This window comes from Coenobita brevimanus, chromosome 98 (genome assembly GCF_032717465.1).
Source record: "Coenobita brevimanus isolate Jiangsu-jjx chromosome 98, ASM3271746v2, whole genome shotgun sequence".
Taxonomy (NCBI): Eukaryota; Metazoa; Arthropoda; class Malacostraca; order Decapoda; family Coenobitidae; genus Coenobita; species Coenobita brevimanus.
In genome coordinates, this window is record NC_137051.1 from 17,450,278 (window position 1) to 17,469,254 (window position 18,977).

The window sequence follows — 18,977 nt, forward strand, 5'->3', positions numbered from 1 at the left end:
GAAACCCTGCGTCTGTCCGTTAGTAATACGCAGTTCTCCTTCCCTAGCCTTCCGCTATCCATCAGTCCTTCCATCTGCCTAATAACTAATTCTCCACTAATTCTCCGCTCTTGCCTTCCCACCTAGTGTCAGTTTGTCATGAAGTCTAGGGAAGAACAAACCCTTCTTTAAATCACCCTTTATTCCCTGTCATCTGTGTATCAGTTAAATAATTCCCGCACCCTTTTTTCTCTCATCCTTTTCTCACTCTACCCCTATCTCTTCCCTCACTCTATCTCTCAATCTATCCTTCTTTCAACCTTCCAGTAATCCCTATCGTCAGCCTATCTGCTTAATAATTCCCACACTATCTATCCCCCCTTCCTTGGATCCGTCCTCCCATATCTTCTTCGCTCTGTCTCTCTACCTGTCCTTCTATCCTCACCTGATATCCACTTGCCGCGGAAGCCCTGTGCAGAGAACGCCCCGCTCAGCACATCGGCCAGAGTGAACCTTGTGCCTTTGAACCTGGGACCGGTGTCGGGAGGCGTGAGCAGGATGACGGAGAAGATGATGAGGCCACACACGCAGCCAATGACCAGGAGGGCGATAAGGATGCCGCGCCAGTTGCGTTGGTTGGGCGTGGAGGCGACCAGCTCCTGTAGGGGGAGTGGACAAGGACAGGGAGCCATGGATTAGTGTGTGAGTAAAGATTTGGGAGGTGGAAAGGAGGAGTAGTAGTAGTAATGGTAGTAGCAGAAGTAGTAAGATAGGGAGAAGAGAGAGGGGAAGATATGTGGACGGAGAGGGAATAAATAGGCAATTGGTGAGAATACAGAAGGGAGAGATTTGGGGAAGGATAGGGAAAAAGTGAGAGATGAGGAGAGGAGAGAGAGGAGGAAATGAGAAGGAAAAAGATGAGGAGAGGAGAAGGAGAGAGATAAGGAGAGATATGTGGAAGGAAAGAGGGTAAATAGTGTGAGATAGGGAAAGTGGAGAATGGAGAGAGAAGAAGTGGAAGGAAAGAGAAGAAGAGAGAGATAGGGAGAGGAGAGAGGGGTAAAAGAGTTAGTTAGACATAGTAGGAGAAATATAAGGAATGGAGACTGGAAGTAAGTGAATAGTAGCAGAGATACGGAGAGGTATAGTTGGAGTGGAGGGAAGAATATAGTGGTTAGTGGAGTAGTGGAGTGCAGAGGAAGCAGTAAGAGGTGAGTGAGAGAAATGTGGGAAGATTTTATGCAAAGTGGAGAAGAATAATGGGTGAGATAAGAGGGAGAGAGGTGTGGAGTGGGGAGGGGGAGGAAGGGGCGAGTGAGAGATATGCGAGAGGATTAGTGTGGAGTTTGAGATAATGGAAAGTGACCAGGTAGGAGGAAGGAGGGGGGATTTGTGCTAGGAAGGAGATAGACAGCGGGAGTGGAGAGGGGAAAGGGGTTAGTACAGATATGGAAGGAGAGATATCGCATGTGACGTGGAGATAAAATGTAAAATATTGGAAGTTATGTAAGGAGTGAATATTGAAGTCAGTGAGAATAGTGACTGGGTGGAATATGTAGAAGGTTAGTAGTTATATGGATTGTAGAGAGAATAAGGAAGAGGACAAGGGAGATATGGGAAGGGTGGAATAAAGAAAAGGTTAGTGAGAATGAGAAGGCTGAAAGGGGAACTGAGAAACAGAACAGTAGGAGGAGGAAGAAGAAAGAGTTGGTCAAAAATTATAGTTAAAAAAATAAAAGGAGAAACATGACAAATTGTTAAAAATGAATCAGACAGAAGGGAACAGGTGGAAAAATAAGTAACTGAGAAAAGACTGGAAAGATTTAAAAAAAAAAATGCGGAAGCCAGGGAAAGGAAGGTATGCAAAATGAAAGTATACCTGAAAAAAACACAAAAAAAGAAAAAAATTGCCTTTTAATCTTGGCTTCCAGGGTCGTAAAAAAGAGTAAGAGGTAATGAATGAAGGGGAAAGAAAGAGTAAATGGAGGAAATAAAGAAGGGAGGAGAAAGGAGGGCATAGAGGAACAGGGGAAAGTAATGAGGGTATGAGAACAAAGTTTGGGAATAATACTGTAATGAAGAGAGAGAGAGAAGGAGAGGATGTAAAGGAGAAGAGAAGGAAAAGGAAAGGAAGAGAAGGAAGGGAAGAAGAAAGGAGAGAACTGGAAGGAAGCAGAGGAAATGGAATGGTAAAAGATTGTGTGGGAGAGGTAAAAAATGAGGGGGAGAAGAGAGAAGGCAATGAATGAGGAAAAGAAAGACGAAAGTGTGGGAAGAATGGAAAGAAGAAGAAAGGAAGAATGGAAGGAAAAGCGAGGGAAGAAAAAGGAACTGGAAGCAAAGGGAAACTGAGCAAAGAGTAATAAAAGGAAGGAAGAGGAAGAAAAGTGGGAGAAAGGAGAGGGGGAGGAAATAAGACAAAGCGAAAGGAGGTAAACGGAAAGGAGAGAGAGAGAGAGAGAGAGAGAGAGAGAGAGAGAGGTGGAAGAGTGGAGAAAGAGAGAGGGAGCGATAAGAAGGAAGAGGGTAACTCATCAGTTGTGGTGGTTGGACACTATGAGAGAGAGAGGGGGGGGGAGGGAAGGGGGGAAGGAGAATGAAGAGAAAGAGAAGAAATGGAAAGGGAGAGGGTAGAGGAAGAGGAGGGAGAGGATGAGGAGGAAGAAGAGGAGCAGGAGAGGAAAAGGAGGAGAGGGGAAGGAATAAAGAGAATAAAATGAAGGAGTGGATGAGAAAGAGAAGAAAGGGATGAAAATGGAGGAGGAGGAGGAAGAAGAAGAAGAGGAAGGGGAGGGGAAGGAGGAAGAGGAGGAGAGGGAGCGAGGGATATTGCTCTGACGGCGGAAGGAAGGAAGGAAGGAAGAAACAGGAGAAGGATGTGGGGCGTGACGAGTGAAGGTGCCTGAAGGAAGGAGTTTGAGGAGATTGGACAGTGGAAGAAGGATGATTGGATTGAAGGAAGGAAAGAAGGAAGGTGAAAGGAGTTTAAGAAAGATGAAAGCTGGATGACTATTAAGAATAAAGAGGGAAGGATGGATGGATGGAAGGATGAAAGAAGAAAGGAAAGGATTGGTGGAAGAAAGTTAAAAAGTAAAGAGGAGAGGAAATTAAGGACATTGGAAGATTATTAAGAAGGAAAGAAAGGAAGAAAGAAAGAAGTGAGGAAAATGGAGGATAGAGAGAGAGGAAGAGGAAAGGGTGAAGAAATATTACAGTAAACGAAGGAAAATGATAAGACAACAAAGTAGGAGAAAGGAAGGATGACAAGGAATGAGAAGGAGATTGAGAGGGAAATTAAGGAGGAAAAGGAACGAAAGAAGCTAGAAATGAAGGAAGGATGAGGGAAGGAGAGAAGTGAAAAGAGGTTGGGAAGGAGATCGAGAGGGGAGGAAAGAGGATGAATGAAGGAAGTTCAGTGGGAGAATAAGTCGAAAGAGGGAGGGATGGAAACCGATAAGAGGAAGAGGAAAGTGAAAAGAAGGAAGGAAGGACAGAAGGAAAGAAAGAAGGAATTGCGAATAAGGAAAGGATGGAAGTGTAAGAAGGACTGAATGAAAGGAAAAAGAAGAATGAAGGAGGGAAGACGATGGAGGATGAGGAGGGGAAAAGAAGAAGAAGAAGAAGAGGAGGAGGAGGAGGTCGAGGAGGGGAAGGGAAGGATGGAAAAGATAAAAATGGAGGGAGAGGAGAGAGGAAATAAGAGATAATATAAATCCGGAGAAAAGGAGGAGGGAAATATAAAGAAAGGGTGTAACACTGGAGAGAGAAATGGGAAGAGGAAAAGAGAGGAAAGCAAGGAGAGGAAATATGAGAAAATGAGAAGAAGGAAATGTGAGAAAATGAGAAAAGAGAAAAAGAGAAGCGTACAAACAGTTCTGAGAAGGATTGATGCTTGTGAGAAAGTGAGGAGAGCTGAGTGAGGGGAAAAATGAGGAGAAAAGAGGAAAGGAGAGACAAAAGGGAAGAGAAAATAGATATAGAAAGGAAAGGAAAATGGAGACAAAAGATCAAGCTGTGAACAGGTAGAGGGAAGAGAAAAATGAAAGGAAGAAGAAGAAGGAGAGCAGGCAGGAAAAAAAAAAAACGATGCTAGTCAAGAGGAAGGGGAAGAGGAAAGAGGAAGGGGAGGAAAAGAGTAGAGGAAATGAGAGTAAGAGATATATTGACCTGCCCTGCCTCATGCTGTGCCCCGACCTTGATGGTGATTGGACTGTTTTTTTTTGTTTTTTTTTCCGTAATTCTCTCTCTCTGTCTATCTAGTTGTGTACATTTATCTGTCTCTCTAATCTGTTTGTCTATTTTTTGTATGTCCTGGTATATATCTCCACCTGTCTGTCTTCTTATCTGTCTATCTGTCTATATCTATCTCTATGTCTGTCTATCTATCTATGTCTGTCTACCTATCTATCTATCTATCTTCTGCCTATCTATCTGATCATCTGTCTATCTCTATATCTGTCTATGTCTGTCTGTTAATATACTTGTTTATCTGTCTGCCTGTGCTTCTGTCTGTCTGTTAATATATTTGTTTATCTGTCTGTCTGTGCGTCTGTCTCTCTTTCTCTGTCTACCTATCCATCTGTCTGTCTGTCCATCTATCTGTCTATCGATCCATTTATCTACCCACGCCTCAGACGCAGTGATCCTACGCAAATGGACTCAAGTTGCGAGGATTAAGTGCAATGTTGCTTAATCTTCCGTCTAATCTCCGCCTTTCTCTGTTTGTGTATCTGCCTGTCTGTTTGTCTATCTGTCAATCTGTCTGCCAGTCTGTCAATATGTCTGTCTATTTGTATTTATCTGTCTACCTCCGTCTGTCTATTTAACAGTGTCACTATCTATCTGTCTGACTCCATCTGTCTTTGTCTCCGTCCCTCCCTACATCCGTCTATCTGTCTATCTATCCATCCATCTGTCTGTCTGTCTCTACATCTATCTTTCTTTCTGTCTGTCTGTCTGTCTACCTATTTTTCTGTCTATCTTTACTTCTCTAAAAATATCGACAGCATATTAGTAAATGCTTTTCAAATCAGTTCAAGAATCCACAGAAAAAAAGATTTAGGACAGAGAGAGAGAGAGAGAGAGAGAGAGAGAGAGAGAGAGAGTTCAGGAGGAAATAAAGAGGAATTTATGTAAGTGAGAAAGAGGGGATAAAGCAGAGGGAAGAAACGATGGGAAGGAGAAGATAAAGAAGTCAAGTTAGTGGGTGTGGGGAAAGGAAGAAGAGGAGGGAAGACAGGAAGAGGAGGAGGAGAAAAGAGAGGAAGGAGAGGTGAGGAGAGAGGAAGAGGAGGAAAATTTAGGGGAGGGGGGAAAGGGTCATTGAGGAGGAAAGAGAGAATACAGAAGATGGAGGGAAAAGAGGAAATACTGAAGTGGGGAGGAGAGAGGGAGAGGGTAGGAGGAGGCACCGGAGGAGCAAGAGGAAGAAGGACTAAGAGGAAACAGAAAGAGGAACTGGAGGAGGAAGAAGAGAAAACAGAAATGGGAAGGGCAAGAGGAAATATTGAAAGGGGAGGGAAGAGAGAGGAATAGAGTTGGGAGAGAAAATTGCTGGAGGGAAGGGAGGGAAATGGAGGAGATACTGGAGAGAGAGAGAGAGAGAGAGAGAGAGAGAAAGGGAACAGAACAAGGGAGAAGGAGAGGATGGATAAGATTTTGAACTAGGAAGAAAATGAAGGAATACTGGAAGGGAGAGAGAGTGGGGGGAGTGTAGAGAGGAAGGGGGTGAGGACGAAACAGTAAAGGCAGAAGGGCTAGAGAGAAGGAGGGAGAGGGAAGGGGGAGGCACTGAAGAAGGTGGAGGGAGAGAGTGTGAAAGAGAGAAAGAGAAAGAAGAGTGAAGGAGCAGAAAGAGGTGGAGGATGAAAGAGCATAAACAGGAAGGAGGAGTTGGCAAAAGGTGAATGTGTTAAGAGTTAATGCAAAAGTGAGAAAAATATACAGTGCATAGTATAAAGATATTTGATATTTAATTTACAGAAAGTCTCAAGATATTAAAAATTCTTATAATCTGGAGACAATGAGAGATGTTCAGAAGTGTATCAGAAAGTTCCTAAATTTGAATATAGAAACAAGCATTTTAAACTGTCTTATAGATTTTTACTTCAGTGATTAAATGTGACTGCTGTACAAATAGAGTAAATGACTCATCGTGCTATGAACTATGTGACTTTTACTAGTGACTTACTATTTGAAACATGGAAGCAAAGTGTGATCACAACACTGAGCACAACCTACCAAGCTGACACCGAGACACCAAAAAATACAAAATTGCGAGTGTGTGAGGTTTAGCGGCGAAATACCTCCGTTACCCCCTTAAGGCCGTATGTGCAAGGGAGCGTTTTCTTTGGTGGTTGGAGCCTTAAAAAAAGTACACACGCCTCTACGAAAAAGCCACGCATACGCACACACACACGTACAAGCCAACAGGAACCTACACTAACACCTGATGGTACGTACTAACTAACACCTGACTCGTCCTCGTCTCACCTGGCTCACGTCAATCACCAAAATATCCGTGAATGTAGAGACAAAATAAACACAGGAAATAGAAACAGTAGTTAGAATGAATTGTTGTTTGTGGAAGAGAATTATGAATTTAAGTTCTTTGGAAAGGAGGTGTTGCGACCACCACTTCCCTCCACATAGAGGAAACGAAATCAAAAGATTTTAAGACAGATAATTGACAGTAATTTAAGACGTTTTACCAGAGAGTAGAAAAACATGTTCATTATTTTTCCTTTTGTGTTTTTATTTCTTCTTCATGTTCATTTGCTTTTTTCTATTGTCTCAGGTGAGTTGAGATGAACGAGGTGAGCTGAGGTGAGGTGACTATAGGACACGTCATCCCAGTAAGTACAGCATCCCTATAAAACAGGCACCCGGGAGCATTGCTTTGTTTTGGTTCCCCGGACGATTTTCTTTTTCTTTATTTTTTTAAGGTATATAAGGAGTTTTTTTTCGAAACAGGAGGATTAAGTAAAACCTTCATAAATCTTTCATTATGGAAGGCCTTTTCCAAGAATAAACTCGTCCAGGGGTAACAAAAAAATAAATACAAAATAACTATGGCAAAGATGACGTATTTTCCAATTTATTCCTCCTGTTTCTGGACGATATCGCGCAGCTTAAGAGAGGCTTACGTCAGTGGTCTCGTCGGTTAAGAAGGCTCCTTGGTACCTCATCCTTAGCAATTTATTTTTCGATATGACTGGTTAATATTCTTTTGTACGTTATCTGTGGAGAGTATGGCGATATTACAGTGATTTATGTACCATCAAGAAGGAAAGTAAGTTGTAATAAGAAAAATAGGTTGCTTAGGAAGAGGTGTTAGGGAGCTTCCTTAACCAACGAGAATACAGGCCTTAGAAACAGGAAAGATAGAGGTGGCCTTCCTACCGCTTTAGTACGAGATGGATTTCCTAAGTTTAACAGAGTCGTCCAAGGGTACCGAGAAGAGAATAACAGAAAATTTGGCCTCATTGTGTATGGGTTATCGGTGGAGGCGAGCGTTTAGGGCAGGTAACAAAGGCTTCCATTCGCTTGGCTTAGTGGGAGCTGTAGTTATCATGGATCTTGGCCAGTTTCCAGGATACGCAGATCCATACAGCTCTTTACTGGTGTTAGAGATATTTATGTTTGTCATCATTTTTTCTTTTTATCCTACACTTCTGGTTATTTGTGAAGTGTCTGATGAGAGATGAAATTATAAATAGTCACATACAGTATACCACGCAGGCTCCATACAGTTGTAAATGTGGAATCAGAAGCCCTCGTCATGAATATAAAACAACACATCTTACTCACACATGAGATGCATTATTTATACGTCTTTTGATGTCCCAGCTATGTAATACATCACATCTGGCTGCTCATATGGATCAGTCAAGCTTCTTCCTATATAATAATTGAAAATGGAAATGATTGTAATATATCGTAGCTCACAAACATGACTGAACAAGTGATTGTAAATACAGTGATATTTGTTGTTAAATTCACATGAAGCAAAATTTAGTACATAGCAAAACTGAGAATGAATTAGCCAAGTTCAAGCAATTGCTTAAATTTTGAATGAGCCAAATTCATACCAAGCTAAATTCACGCCCTGGGAGCGTCTTTCCCCCTTCAAATCCCTGCCAGTTTCCCGCTCCCTGCTCCAGCGCTTGTCCCCTTCTCCTCCGAAGGGCACCTCCAGTCCGCTCACGTGGCAACACTAGACACGGGCCACAGAACACGCATGGCTACCCGGTGCCCTCACACCTGCCCAACCAACCACCTCACACCAGCAACTGATTCTGACATCTTATGCAAGTTAAGACCCTGCATTTCTCTTGTACCAGAAGTTTGAAAAATTGACAGGTAATCAGTAGGAAAGGGTTATAATTACGTGGCCATTCTCTCCTGAAATATTAAAAAAATGTCTACAGTTTTTGTCTCAGGTTTTGGGAAAACCTGTCATTCCGTGAATTCTGATTGACTGAGGGAAAAAATCAAGTGTGGTGGGTGAGGTGCGTGGTTCCCTGGCCTACTCTATATACTCCACGGCTCGCACACAGGACACACTAAGCCATCAAGACGACACGCACACACACACAAGACAACGTTTGCAGAAGCACATACACAGTTGTCCGCCACTGCTGAGTCTGGCTTGGCCGGGACGAGTCACGAAATGGCACGAGACGGCAATCATCCACACGCGCACGGACATAAAACGGTCGAGCTGAAACGGGCGGGAGAGGCAATAGGGGCGAGCTGGAAATATTAATCCCTCTACGATCGAATGAACGTAAGAATAAATAAAATAATAAATAAAAACTCCCAATATGGCGGAAACACGGGGTTCACCTCGTCAGTTCGATGACGTATTTATTTCATTTTTGCTACGGTATTTTAATTTTATTTGTATTCAGCTTACGAAGAACCATCTCTGTTGAAGGGGTTAATTGAGGCTTTGACTAATCTCACCAGTTCGAAAACTTAATGCTGAGTAAAATCGGTTGGGCGAAGAAACAATACAGTAATACGTCATCGGAGAGAAGGGGTTACAAAACTTAAAAACGGGCAAGAATTCACGAAGTAAAATGGAGAATCAAAATAGGGTCACAGAGCCGAAAGATGGCAAACACCCGAATCTCCTGAAGTTTACCGCCGCTGGATATTTCGGTCCCGGCCCAGGCAGGATATTTGGAAGTCAGAATATTCGCCAAGGAAACATTTTTGCGTGTCCACACCTGACATGACGTTGAAAAAGGTCAGGGAAGTTACCGTTCTGATTGTATATATATAGGAAGTTACCGTTCTGATTGTATATATATAGGAAGTTACCGTTCTGATTGTATATATATATATATATATATATATATATATATATATATATATATATATATATATATATATATATGTATATATATATATATATATATATATATATATATATATATATATATATATATATATATATATATATATATATATATTTCTTCTGATGGATACTAGGGTGAGTTCTTTGACAGTTGCGATGTAAAGGAGAGAGAGAGATATTGGGTGGATGGACGTTGTTGATGGATTGTCAGATAGATGTTTTTATATTTTCTTTCGGGACTTTGATAGATGTTATATATATATATATATATATATATATATATATATATATATATATATATATTCTGCAACTTCTGATAGATTATTGAGTGTGTTGTTGGCAGTTCTGATGTAAAGACTAACGATTTTGGATGGTTTCTAAAAAGAAATTTTGGATGGCTGGACGTTGTGTTGGATTGCCAGATAGATGGGTTACGTTCTGATTGCAAACGTACCTTATTATAAATAAATGAGGTATGTTACGTATATACTTTTCTTGCAGATTATTGGGTGCATTGTAGGGGACAGTTCCATTAACAGATATAGAATTTGAATTACTGGTCACTGTATTTGATTGTCAGAGAGAAGTTACGCATGTCCTTTTTTACGTAATTCTCTTTGAAAATTCCGATGGGAAGAGAGAAATTTTGGATGGATGGACATTGATAGGTAGATGTGCTGTATTCAGCGTGTTATATATATCTGAGAATTTCCTTGGCACTGCATAATATATAAGGAAGAAACGGATGTGGGTGGACAGGCAATATATTGGATTCTTAGACAGGTAGACCGATATAGATGGGAACTGTACTGGATATCAGATGGATGGATAGGTTGTGACTGATGGTAAACGTTGGCTATTCTGGTTGGATGGTACCGAGTTAGAAAATACAGGGGTATCAGTGTTTATATATATATATATATATATATATATATATATATATATATATATATATATATATATATATATATATATATATATATAATATATATATACCTTAATTGTAGTAAATAACTGCATGTATGAAGTGACATCTGCATGAAGTGGAATTGAAAATAATTGCATGCCAATAGAGAAACATCGGAAAATAAAATTGAGAGAGAGAGAGAGAGAGACCCACGCGTAACACAATACCACCCATATTTCCCTCACTATATGTTCCTACAAAATCCCAACACAGTATCGCCTTTCTTAAACCCTTAAATTGAGTCGAAAAAAAGTATAGAAACAAAGCATCTCAGTTTTTTTCGCTGACTTTTGAAGGTGAATAAAAGAAGAAAAGTTTGGGAGAAACTCTGAACCTGAAAAAAAAAAAAAAAAGGTTGGATAATAGGGAGACTAGGTTTATTTTTTTATTTCACCCCTTCACTACGATGATACTCTACTACAAGTCTCTCTCTCTCTCTCTCTCTCTCTCTCTCTCTCTCTCTCTCTCTCTAACATGAATGAAAATGAAAAAAAATCGTCATCGGAGTGAAGGGAGGAAAAACAATACGTGAAAAATAATGCATCGAGGGCACAACGATAGACTTAGGGAGTGGGCGAAAAAAAAATGGGAGACTTGAGGAAATGGAGTGGTGAAATGTGACGAAGGAATTTGAAACGAAGGGCGAGAGGCTTTGAAAATCCCAGGAGAGAGAGAGAGAGAGAGAGAGAGAGAGACACACACACACACACACACACACACACACACACACACACACACACACACACACACACATAGATAGACAGACAGACAGATAGACGACAAATAATCAGACAGACAGATAGGCGAACAGACACTCAGACAGACAGACGGAAGACAAACAGAGAGAGAGAGAGAGAGATGAAGACAAAATGAGAGAGAATGAATTTGTGTGAAAAAAGCAAGAATACAAGAGAGTTGATAAGACATTGTGAGAGTATGTGAGAAAAAAGCGAGGGGGATATGAGAGGAGTTAATGAAGGGAACAGTATGAGAGCGTGTGAGGGAATGTGAGAGAGTGTGAGAGAATGTGAGAAAGTGTGAGAGAAAGCTGTAACTTCTTTATGACGGTCTGTTAGCCCTTTCAGCACGAGAGATGTTTTCTGAGGTGAATCTAATCGTGAGGAGGTCGGAGGAAAGAAATGTAGTTGGCCTAACTGTACTGAAAGAGGGAGTGGAGATGACGTAGACTTTTTTCATTATGAGATCTTCCCTAAACTGATTAAAATGGTCTGGTGACGGCAAGAGTGAAATATAAAAATAATAATCGCTTTTGTAGTTTAGAGGCTGATTGGAGAAAATAAAGCAAAGGAATGTTAGTGATGGTAATAATAATAATAATAATAATAATAATAATAATAATAATATCATCATTATACTGGTGAGCGCAGTAACTTTTAAGAGAAGGGGAAGAAAAAGAAGGGAGACGGTAACAAAATAGGAAGATATAAGGATAAAGAGGAAAAAGAAAATGCTGCTGTTGCGGCTGCTGCTGCTGCTGCTGCTGATGATGATGATGATGATGATGATGAAGAAGAAGATGATGGTGAATGATGATGAAATATAGTATACAGTATACTCATAATACGTATATACCGTAAACAGTCATGATAATAATAATAATAATATTAATAATAAAAATAATAGTAGTAGTAGTAGTAGTAATGATAATTATAATGATAATAATAAAAATAATAATAATAATCGTTTCGTTTTTAAAGGCTCCAACATGCTTGCATGTGTCGGCCTTGGTCACCTAATGGCGGCTCTCCACGCTTCACGATCCACTGCAGCCTCGCTGTTCAGTCCCTTTACCCTAAGGTCACACTTAATGACCTCGTCCCATGTCTTTCTCGGTCTACCCCTCATAACCCCACCCCCAATATTAACACTTCTCACCTTTCTCACCCAATTATCATCCCCCATCCTCTCCACATGTCCAAACCACCTCAATCTACCTCTCCTCATCACAATAATAATAATAATAATAATAATAATATACTTTAATGACAAAATGATTTCATGATACTGATAACGATGATGATGACGATGATCATGACACTTGCCATACAATAAATTAAAACCAGTAAAGTAAAATAGCATGAAACGTATTGGTAAATAAATAGGGCAGTAGCAACAACTTTCCGATAAAAAACAAAGCAAATAATTACCAGAGAGAGAGAGAGAGAGAGAGAGAGAGAGAGAGGTGCAAGGGAGAGGAAGCGTGAAGGGAGCCTCAAAAATCAGGGGTTTATCGGGAAATCGTCTCTGGGGCCCTGAGGACGTTTGGGGGGGGGGGACGGGAGAGAAGAGGGGGCATGAGGGGGCGGGGGGGAGAAGAGGGGGGGCATGAGTGAGCGTGGGGGTGGCGTGGGGGTAGGGCGAATGTGGGTGTGTGGGGGAGGGAGGAAGGGAGTTGTGTACTTTGGCTAGGGTGTGAGTAGAAGTGGGAGGAGTGAGTATATGGATGGGATATGGATGTGAGTGGGGAGCAGGGGCGGGATGGGTGGATATGTGGATGAGTTGTGGGTGTGGATGGGGGATTAGTGTGGTGCAGAGATGGAGGAGATGAATATGTGGCTAGGATGTGGGTGTGTGTGGGTGGAAGTGGGTGGCCTGTGTGTGGGGGGATGTCTGAGGGAGTGGAGAGCTGGAGTGTTATTCGGTGAGGGGAGGGAGGGGTATTGTGGTGGGTGAGGGATGACAGGAGTGGGTGTGGTTGGGGGGGGAAATGTGTGGGTGGGAATGGGACGGGTGTACCTAGGAGGAATGTAGGTGTGTGTGTGTGTGTGTGTGTGTGTGTGTGTGTGTGTGTGTGTGTGTGTGTGTGTGTGTGTGTGTGTGTGTGTGTGTGTGTGTGTGCGCGCGCGCGGAGGGAGGGGGAGAAGGGGTCAGGAGAGGGTGTAATTGAGTGGAAATCATTGGGGGAGAGAGAGAGAGAGAGAGAATAAGTAGACGCGGGTAAGAAACGAGGAGAGTTTAAATGAGACAGTGCTGAGTCTGGAGGTGAGGGCATTGGGAACGCCTGAGAGAGAGAGAGAGAGAGAGAGAGAGAGAAGGAGGTTGATAATGCAAGATATAATCACTTAATGCGAGACATAATCCTTTTTTTAACTGAGGGATAAGTCAGACAAATTATTAAAAGAAAACACCTCTAAGAAGGTGATGATAATGTTGGTGCAGTAATTAAGGTATGAGAAAATGTCGAAGAAAAAATTTAAATTATATATGCAAACTAATTTCTCTCTCTCTCTCTCTCTCTCTCTCTCTCTCTCTCTCTCTCTCTCTCTCTCTCTCTGTTAACCTTGAATAATCCCATTACATCACAGAAGGTCACGGCAATAGTTACTTAAAGGCCATTTTGATTATAGCCACCATTTTAATTAGTTCGTATTTAATGTAATCATGCTATAAATGACAGTTGAGATGGATTAGATTAAGGAACAATTACAAACAGGCACGAAAGGCCAATATCCACCTACTCCCTGCAGTATGGGGGTGGAGTCAAACAAAATGGAGACTATATTTTGCTCACCCTAACTTGGCTCTGATTTTTGTCCTTTTGCAGCATAATTCACGTAGCTCAGTGGATTCTACAACGTTTCTCTAGCACTTTTTCGTGACTAGCATCGTATTTTATTGCCAGCCTACTGTTACAACACCGCAGTCATGAAAAGGTGGCAATTTTAGACCAAGTTAGAGTAAACGCACTATCGTAGTAGCTGCAACCCCAGGCTCATCTGAACATGAACCCAGTGAAGTGCTGAAGTTGCCCTCTTCAATCAGTCCACCATTCTTCTTTCGGGAGACGGGAAAGGGGGGAGGGGGAGAGGGATGGATTGAGAGACATTTGTTTAACCAGATACCTCCACAGCCCAGTTATATCGGTACCACCATGTGAAGACCCATCCCAAGCACCAAAAAAAAAAAAAAAGAAAAGAAAGTGAAAAAAATAAAAATGATATAAAAGCTTCAGCCTGATTACTTTTTTATTCTTGCAACATGACAATTATATTCTCCTATGGGTTAGTCATTTCAAACTGGAGGGATTAGTTATAGCTTTCAGTAACTCTTCGCTAACAGAGGTCGTTCCATGGCTGAATAAAATCGTCTTATGGTCGGTTGATGAAAATTGAAGTAATTAGCTTTCGCTTATTACCCTTCCTACTATACGCTTCTTCTTATATGCCACCCAACATGCCATTATACCTCTTTTTAGTTTTGTAGTGTGAGAATGATATTAGACAAAATAGGGTAATAGTTGTTAGCATAATCTAACCTACGTAATCTAACACAACATAACCAACTTAAATTTAACCTAACTTAGCATAGCCAGAGAAAACCTAACCCAAATAAATGAAACCCAGCTCAACCCAACCAAGTCTAACCTAACCAAACCCATCCCACGCAACCCCAACCCTACCGAACCTCACCTAACCTAAGCTAACGTAACATAACCAGACCTTGCCAGACCTTCCCCTTACTTATGGATATGGAAGAACTACACTCTACACCCACATACCAAAGAACCTGCCTATTTTGACGACAGAACAATGTCGGCCCCGCTTGGACCCCTTCTTCATGTGGGTACAAATCTTTTCGCATACCTGAAGGGGCTGTGAAATTAAGACCTAGTGGCTGTTCCGTTTTGCCGTCCAACCCGTCGTCTCGGGGGGGGGATGTGGAAATGAAATGATTACAGGGAAGGATGTTGATGGTGGGGCCCTGCAATGCAGCGATAAGAACAATTTTGAGTCTAGGTTTTCTGTTTCAGTATATCTGGCTGCTTAACGATGTGTTCTTGTGTACGGTATGTATGTATGTATGTATGTATGTATGTGGGTGTGTGCGTGTGTATATGTATTATATACTTGTTTATCAATACTTTCTATGTTTCTGTTTATCTGGATCTTTCTGTGTGTATCTGTCTGTCGGTCGGTCTGTCTATCTGTCTATCTATTTAGTTACCTTTCTCTCTCATAACTACGTGAAGGCAGGCAGGTGTGTGTGTGTGTGTGTGTGTGTGTGTGTGTGTGTGTGTGTGTGTGTGTGTGTGTGTGTGTGTGTGTGTGTGTGTGTTGAGCTGGATTATGTATTAATTTAGATAATTTATATAGTTAGACGACACATACTCGAAATAACAGTAAATCTAGAGGCAGCGATTGACTTCATGTACCAGCCCCCTACCATTACCCCTCCACCTTTCCCTTTGTACCCCTCCCACTTCCCTCCCCCTTCCCATTTCCCCTCCACCTACCCCACCTCATCCCCCTTGTACCCCTCTCCCTCCCCCTCTCCCTCTCCCTCCCCCTCTTCCTCTCCCTCTCCCTCTCCCTCTCCCTCCCCGCCCTCTCCCCTTCCTTCTGCTCCCCAACCTGGCCTAAAAAAAAATGATTGATAGAATGGGATGAAACGCATGGAAATAAAACTCTTCCTCCTGCCTCTCTCTCTCTCTCTCTCTCTGACTCCCTTCTTCCAGTCCTGCCATCTCCCTCTTCTCCTCTCCTATCCCCCCCATCCCCTCTTCCTCCTTTCTTTCCCACCCTTCATTTCCCCCCTTGTATCCCCACTCCTCTTATCTGCCGTTCTCTTCCCTCCCTTCTTTTCTCCCCACCTCTCTCCACAATCCCCAGACTCCACCCTTCACATCTCTCTCTCTCTCTCTCTCACTCACTTCTCTATCCTCCTCCTCCTCCTCATTCATATCCTCATTCCCATCCTCATCTCCATCTTCCTCCTCCTCCTCCTCCTCCTCTTCCTCCTCCTCCTCCTCCTCCTCCTCCTCTTCCTCCTCCTCCTCCTCCTCCTCCTCCTCTTCCTCCTCCTCCTCCTCCTCCTCCTCCTCCTCCTCCTCCCTTTTTCTCTCCCACTTCCCTCCCGCCACCTCACTCTTTTGATTCCTCCTCCCTCGTTTACCTCCGCTATCTCCCTCCCTCTCCTTCTCCCTCCCTCCTTTCCTCCTTCCCTGCCTCCCTCCTTTCCTCCATCTCTCCCTCCTCCCCGTGAGTGAGATAAAATACTGTAGCTGGCAGCCTTGGCCATTCCCCCCATCCCCCCTCCACCCTGTCTGACCTCTCTCTCTCTCTCTCTCTCTCTCTCTCTCTCTCTCTCTCTCTCTCTCTCTCTCTCTCTCTCTCTCTCTCTCTCTCTCTCTCTCTCTCTCTCTCTCTTCCTTTCCTTTCCGCCTGTTACTCTCTCTTTCGCTCCACGTCCTCTTTAATCTTCTCTCCTTCTCTCTCTTCTCTTTAACCTCCTCACTCGCTCTCAGCTCCCTTTGCCTCCCTCTTTCCTCTTCCCTCCTACCTCTTTGCCCTCCCTCTCTTCCTCCCTCTTCCCAGGTCCTCCTCCTTCTTCTCTCTTTCCCTCACTTTCTCTTCTCTCTTCCTCACTCCATCTTCCCCCTTTCCTCCACTCTTTTCTTCCCTCCCTCTACCGTCTCTCTTTCTTATTCTCTCTACCCTCCTTCCTGTACTGTTCTTATCCCCTCCCCCCGTCTCTTCTCTTCCTTATTCTCTCTTTTTTCTTTCCTCTTCTGTCTTCTTCCATCCCTCTCTTTTCGCTTTCCTCTTCTCTCTTCCATCCCTCTCTTTTCTCTCTTCCTCTCTCTTCCCTCAGCAGTCATCATCCTCTCTATTTTCTCTCTTTCTCCCTTATTTTCTATCTGTCCTTTTTTTAATTTCTTTTTCTTTTTCTCTGTATTCGTATATCATTTCTTCCCCTGCGTCTCCCTCATTTTCCCTTCCTTGTTTCACTTTCCATTATTCCTTCTTTATTTGGGTCATCTCATTCCCATCATCTCATCCTCCGTCTTCCTCTCCCCTTCTACCTCTTGCCAGTTTTCTTTCTCCTCCCACCCACTCTCTTCCTTGCTCCTTTTGCTGCACTTTGTCTTCCTTTCTTTGCTTCTCTGTTTCCTCTTTCTTTCCAGTTTGTATACATTTTCTCCTCATCCGTGCGTGAGTGCCTTGAAGCAGTCTCTCTCTCTCTCTCTCTCTCTCTCTCTCTCTCTCTCTCTCTCTCTCTTATCTATCTATTCATCTACCTACCTACCGACCTACCTATTTCCTTCCCGTCTTTCCACACCCCATCGCTTTCCTCCACCCCTCCCTTCTCTCTCCCCCCTCTCTCTCTCCCCGCGCAGTCTGCAATAAAGGGTTAACTCGGTGCAACAAAGAGCTAACCTCCATTGTTGCCAGGGTTGAAAGTCCCTATAAATTTGGCGTAAATTTCGACCTTATAGGATGGGGTGGCTGGCGTAGCTCTTAGGCGGAGGTGGTTGGGAGATAAGGCGGAGAGAGAGAGAGAGAGAGAGAGAGAGAGAGAGAAGAGGATACATAAAGGGAGAGGAAGTGTAATGTGTACCTTTAACAAAAGAGAGAGAGAGACAGAGAGAGAGAGAGAGAGAGAGAGGGAATCACAGAAGATGCAATTAGAGGAATGTGGCGAGGTTCAAAGAGTGAAAAACCCACAGAAGAACGAGAAGAGAAAAGAAAGGAAACGATGGAAGCAGGAAGGAAATAATGAAAGCAGCAAAAGATAGAGAAAATGGAAAACCTGGAGGAAAAGAAGAAATGGAATGAAAAATATGGAGAGAGAGAGAGAGAGAGAGAGAGAGAGAGAGAATAGAGAGACTCGCAAAAATCCAAGAACAAAATTACGGGCCACATAAATAAGAACGTGTGGCAAGCGAGGGCGTCTGGGTTGCCACACGCCACTTAATTACCCTATTTTCCCTTAACCATCCTAAAAGAGACAGGCTAATTACCCTCTCTGATTTAAGACGGACGCCTTAACATTATGCATTTTACCAACGATTATCTTTTGCTCGTCCTTGGTCTTTATTTTTAATCTTTACAAAAACTCAGACGCGATTTTATTTTCTAGTTCACCAACCTCTCAGACTCTTTCCAATTTTCTCATCCCACCCAGAAAGCTTATTTGACAAGCCTTCTCGTTAGCCATTCTCGGAAACTAGGCGCCGTAAAAGTTTCTTCGGTACATAAAGCGCTTAATCTGGCCGGGGAAATACGAAAATAAACAAAAATAGCGAGTTTAAACAGCCTCTCCTCTCACTCTCGCGAAGGTGTTTACAAAGTTCCCGCCAAGCTGGAGTAGAAGGGCTAATCTCGGGCTGGGGATGATTTTTTTTTTTTTTTGCCTCGTCTTACGTAATCATTGGGAGCTGTTTTTTTTTTTTCTTTATCTTTAGTACGTAAACCATAACACTGACGTCGCCACCAGAATGAGGACGAACAGCTTAAATTTATGGAGAATATGGAGGCTATGTAGTCTCGTAGATCTGATGTTTATCCGGTCCGCTGTCTTCGTCTACATTATGAGAGACGCTTCAGAGGTTAGAAATATAAACAAGGCATATGGCGAGTGAGATATACATGAAAATTAACAAATAAGTTGATATGCATAGTAGGAAAGGTAAAAAAAAAAAAATAACACGAGGACTAATGCTCATAGTATTATTTAATCTCTCTCTCTCTCTCTCTCTCTCTCTCTCTCTCTCTCTCTCTCTCTCTCTCTCTCTCTCTCTCATACTTCCTGGACTGGAGGGTAGGTTCTTCTGTTAGTATTATGGTCAGACCAGTGTTTAGGAGTCGTAAAGTCTGTGTGGCCAGTGTATCTACATAAAAGTCTCTCTCTCTTTCTGTCTCTGTC

At 42.6% G+C, this 18,977-nt stretch overlaps 1 protein-coding gene across 1 annotated transcript in view; it reads right to left on the bottom strand.

The window, feature by feature from the left end:
* The window catches only part of LOC145413986 (inactive dipeptidyl peptidase 10-like), a 145,910-nt gene that overhangs the window by 119,403 nt on the left and 7,530 nt on the right, over window positions 1-18,977 (bottom strand). The window contains exon 2 of the mRNA XM_080283558.1: window positions 425-638. Within this exon, the coding sequence (XP_080139684.1) occupies window positions 425-638 (214 nt within the window). The remainder of the gene's footprint in view (window positions 1-424; window positions 639-18,977) is intronic.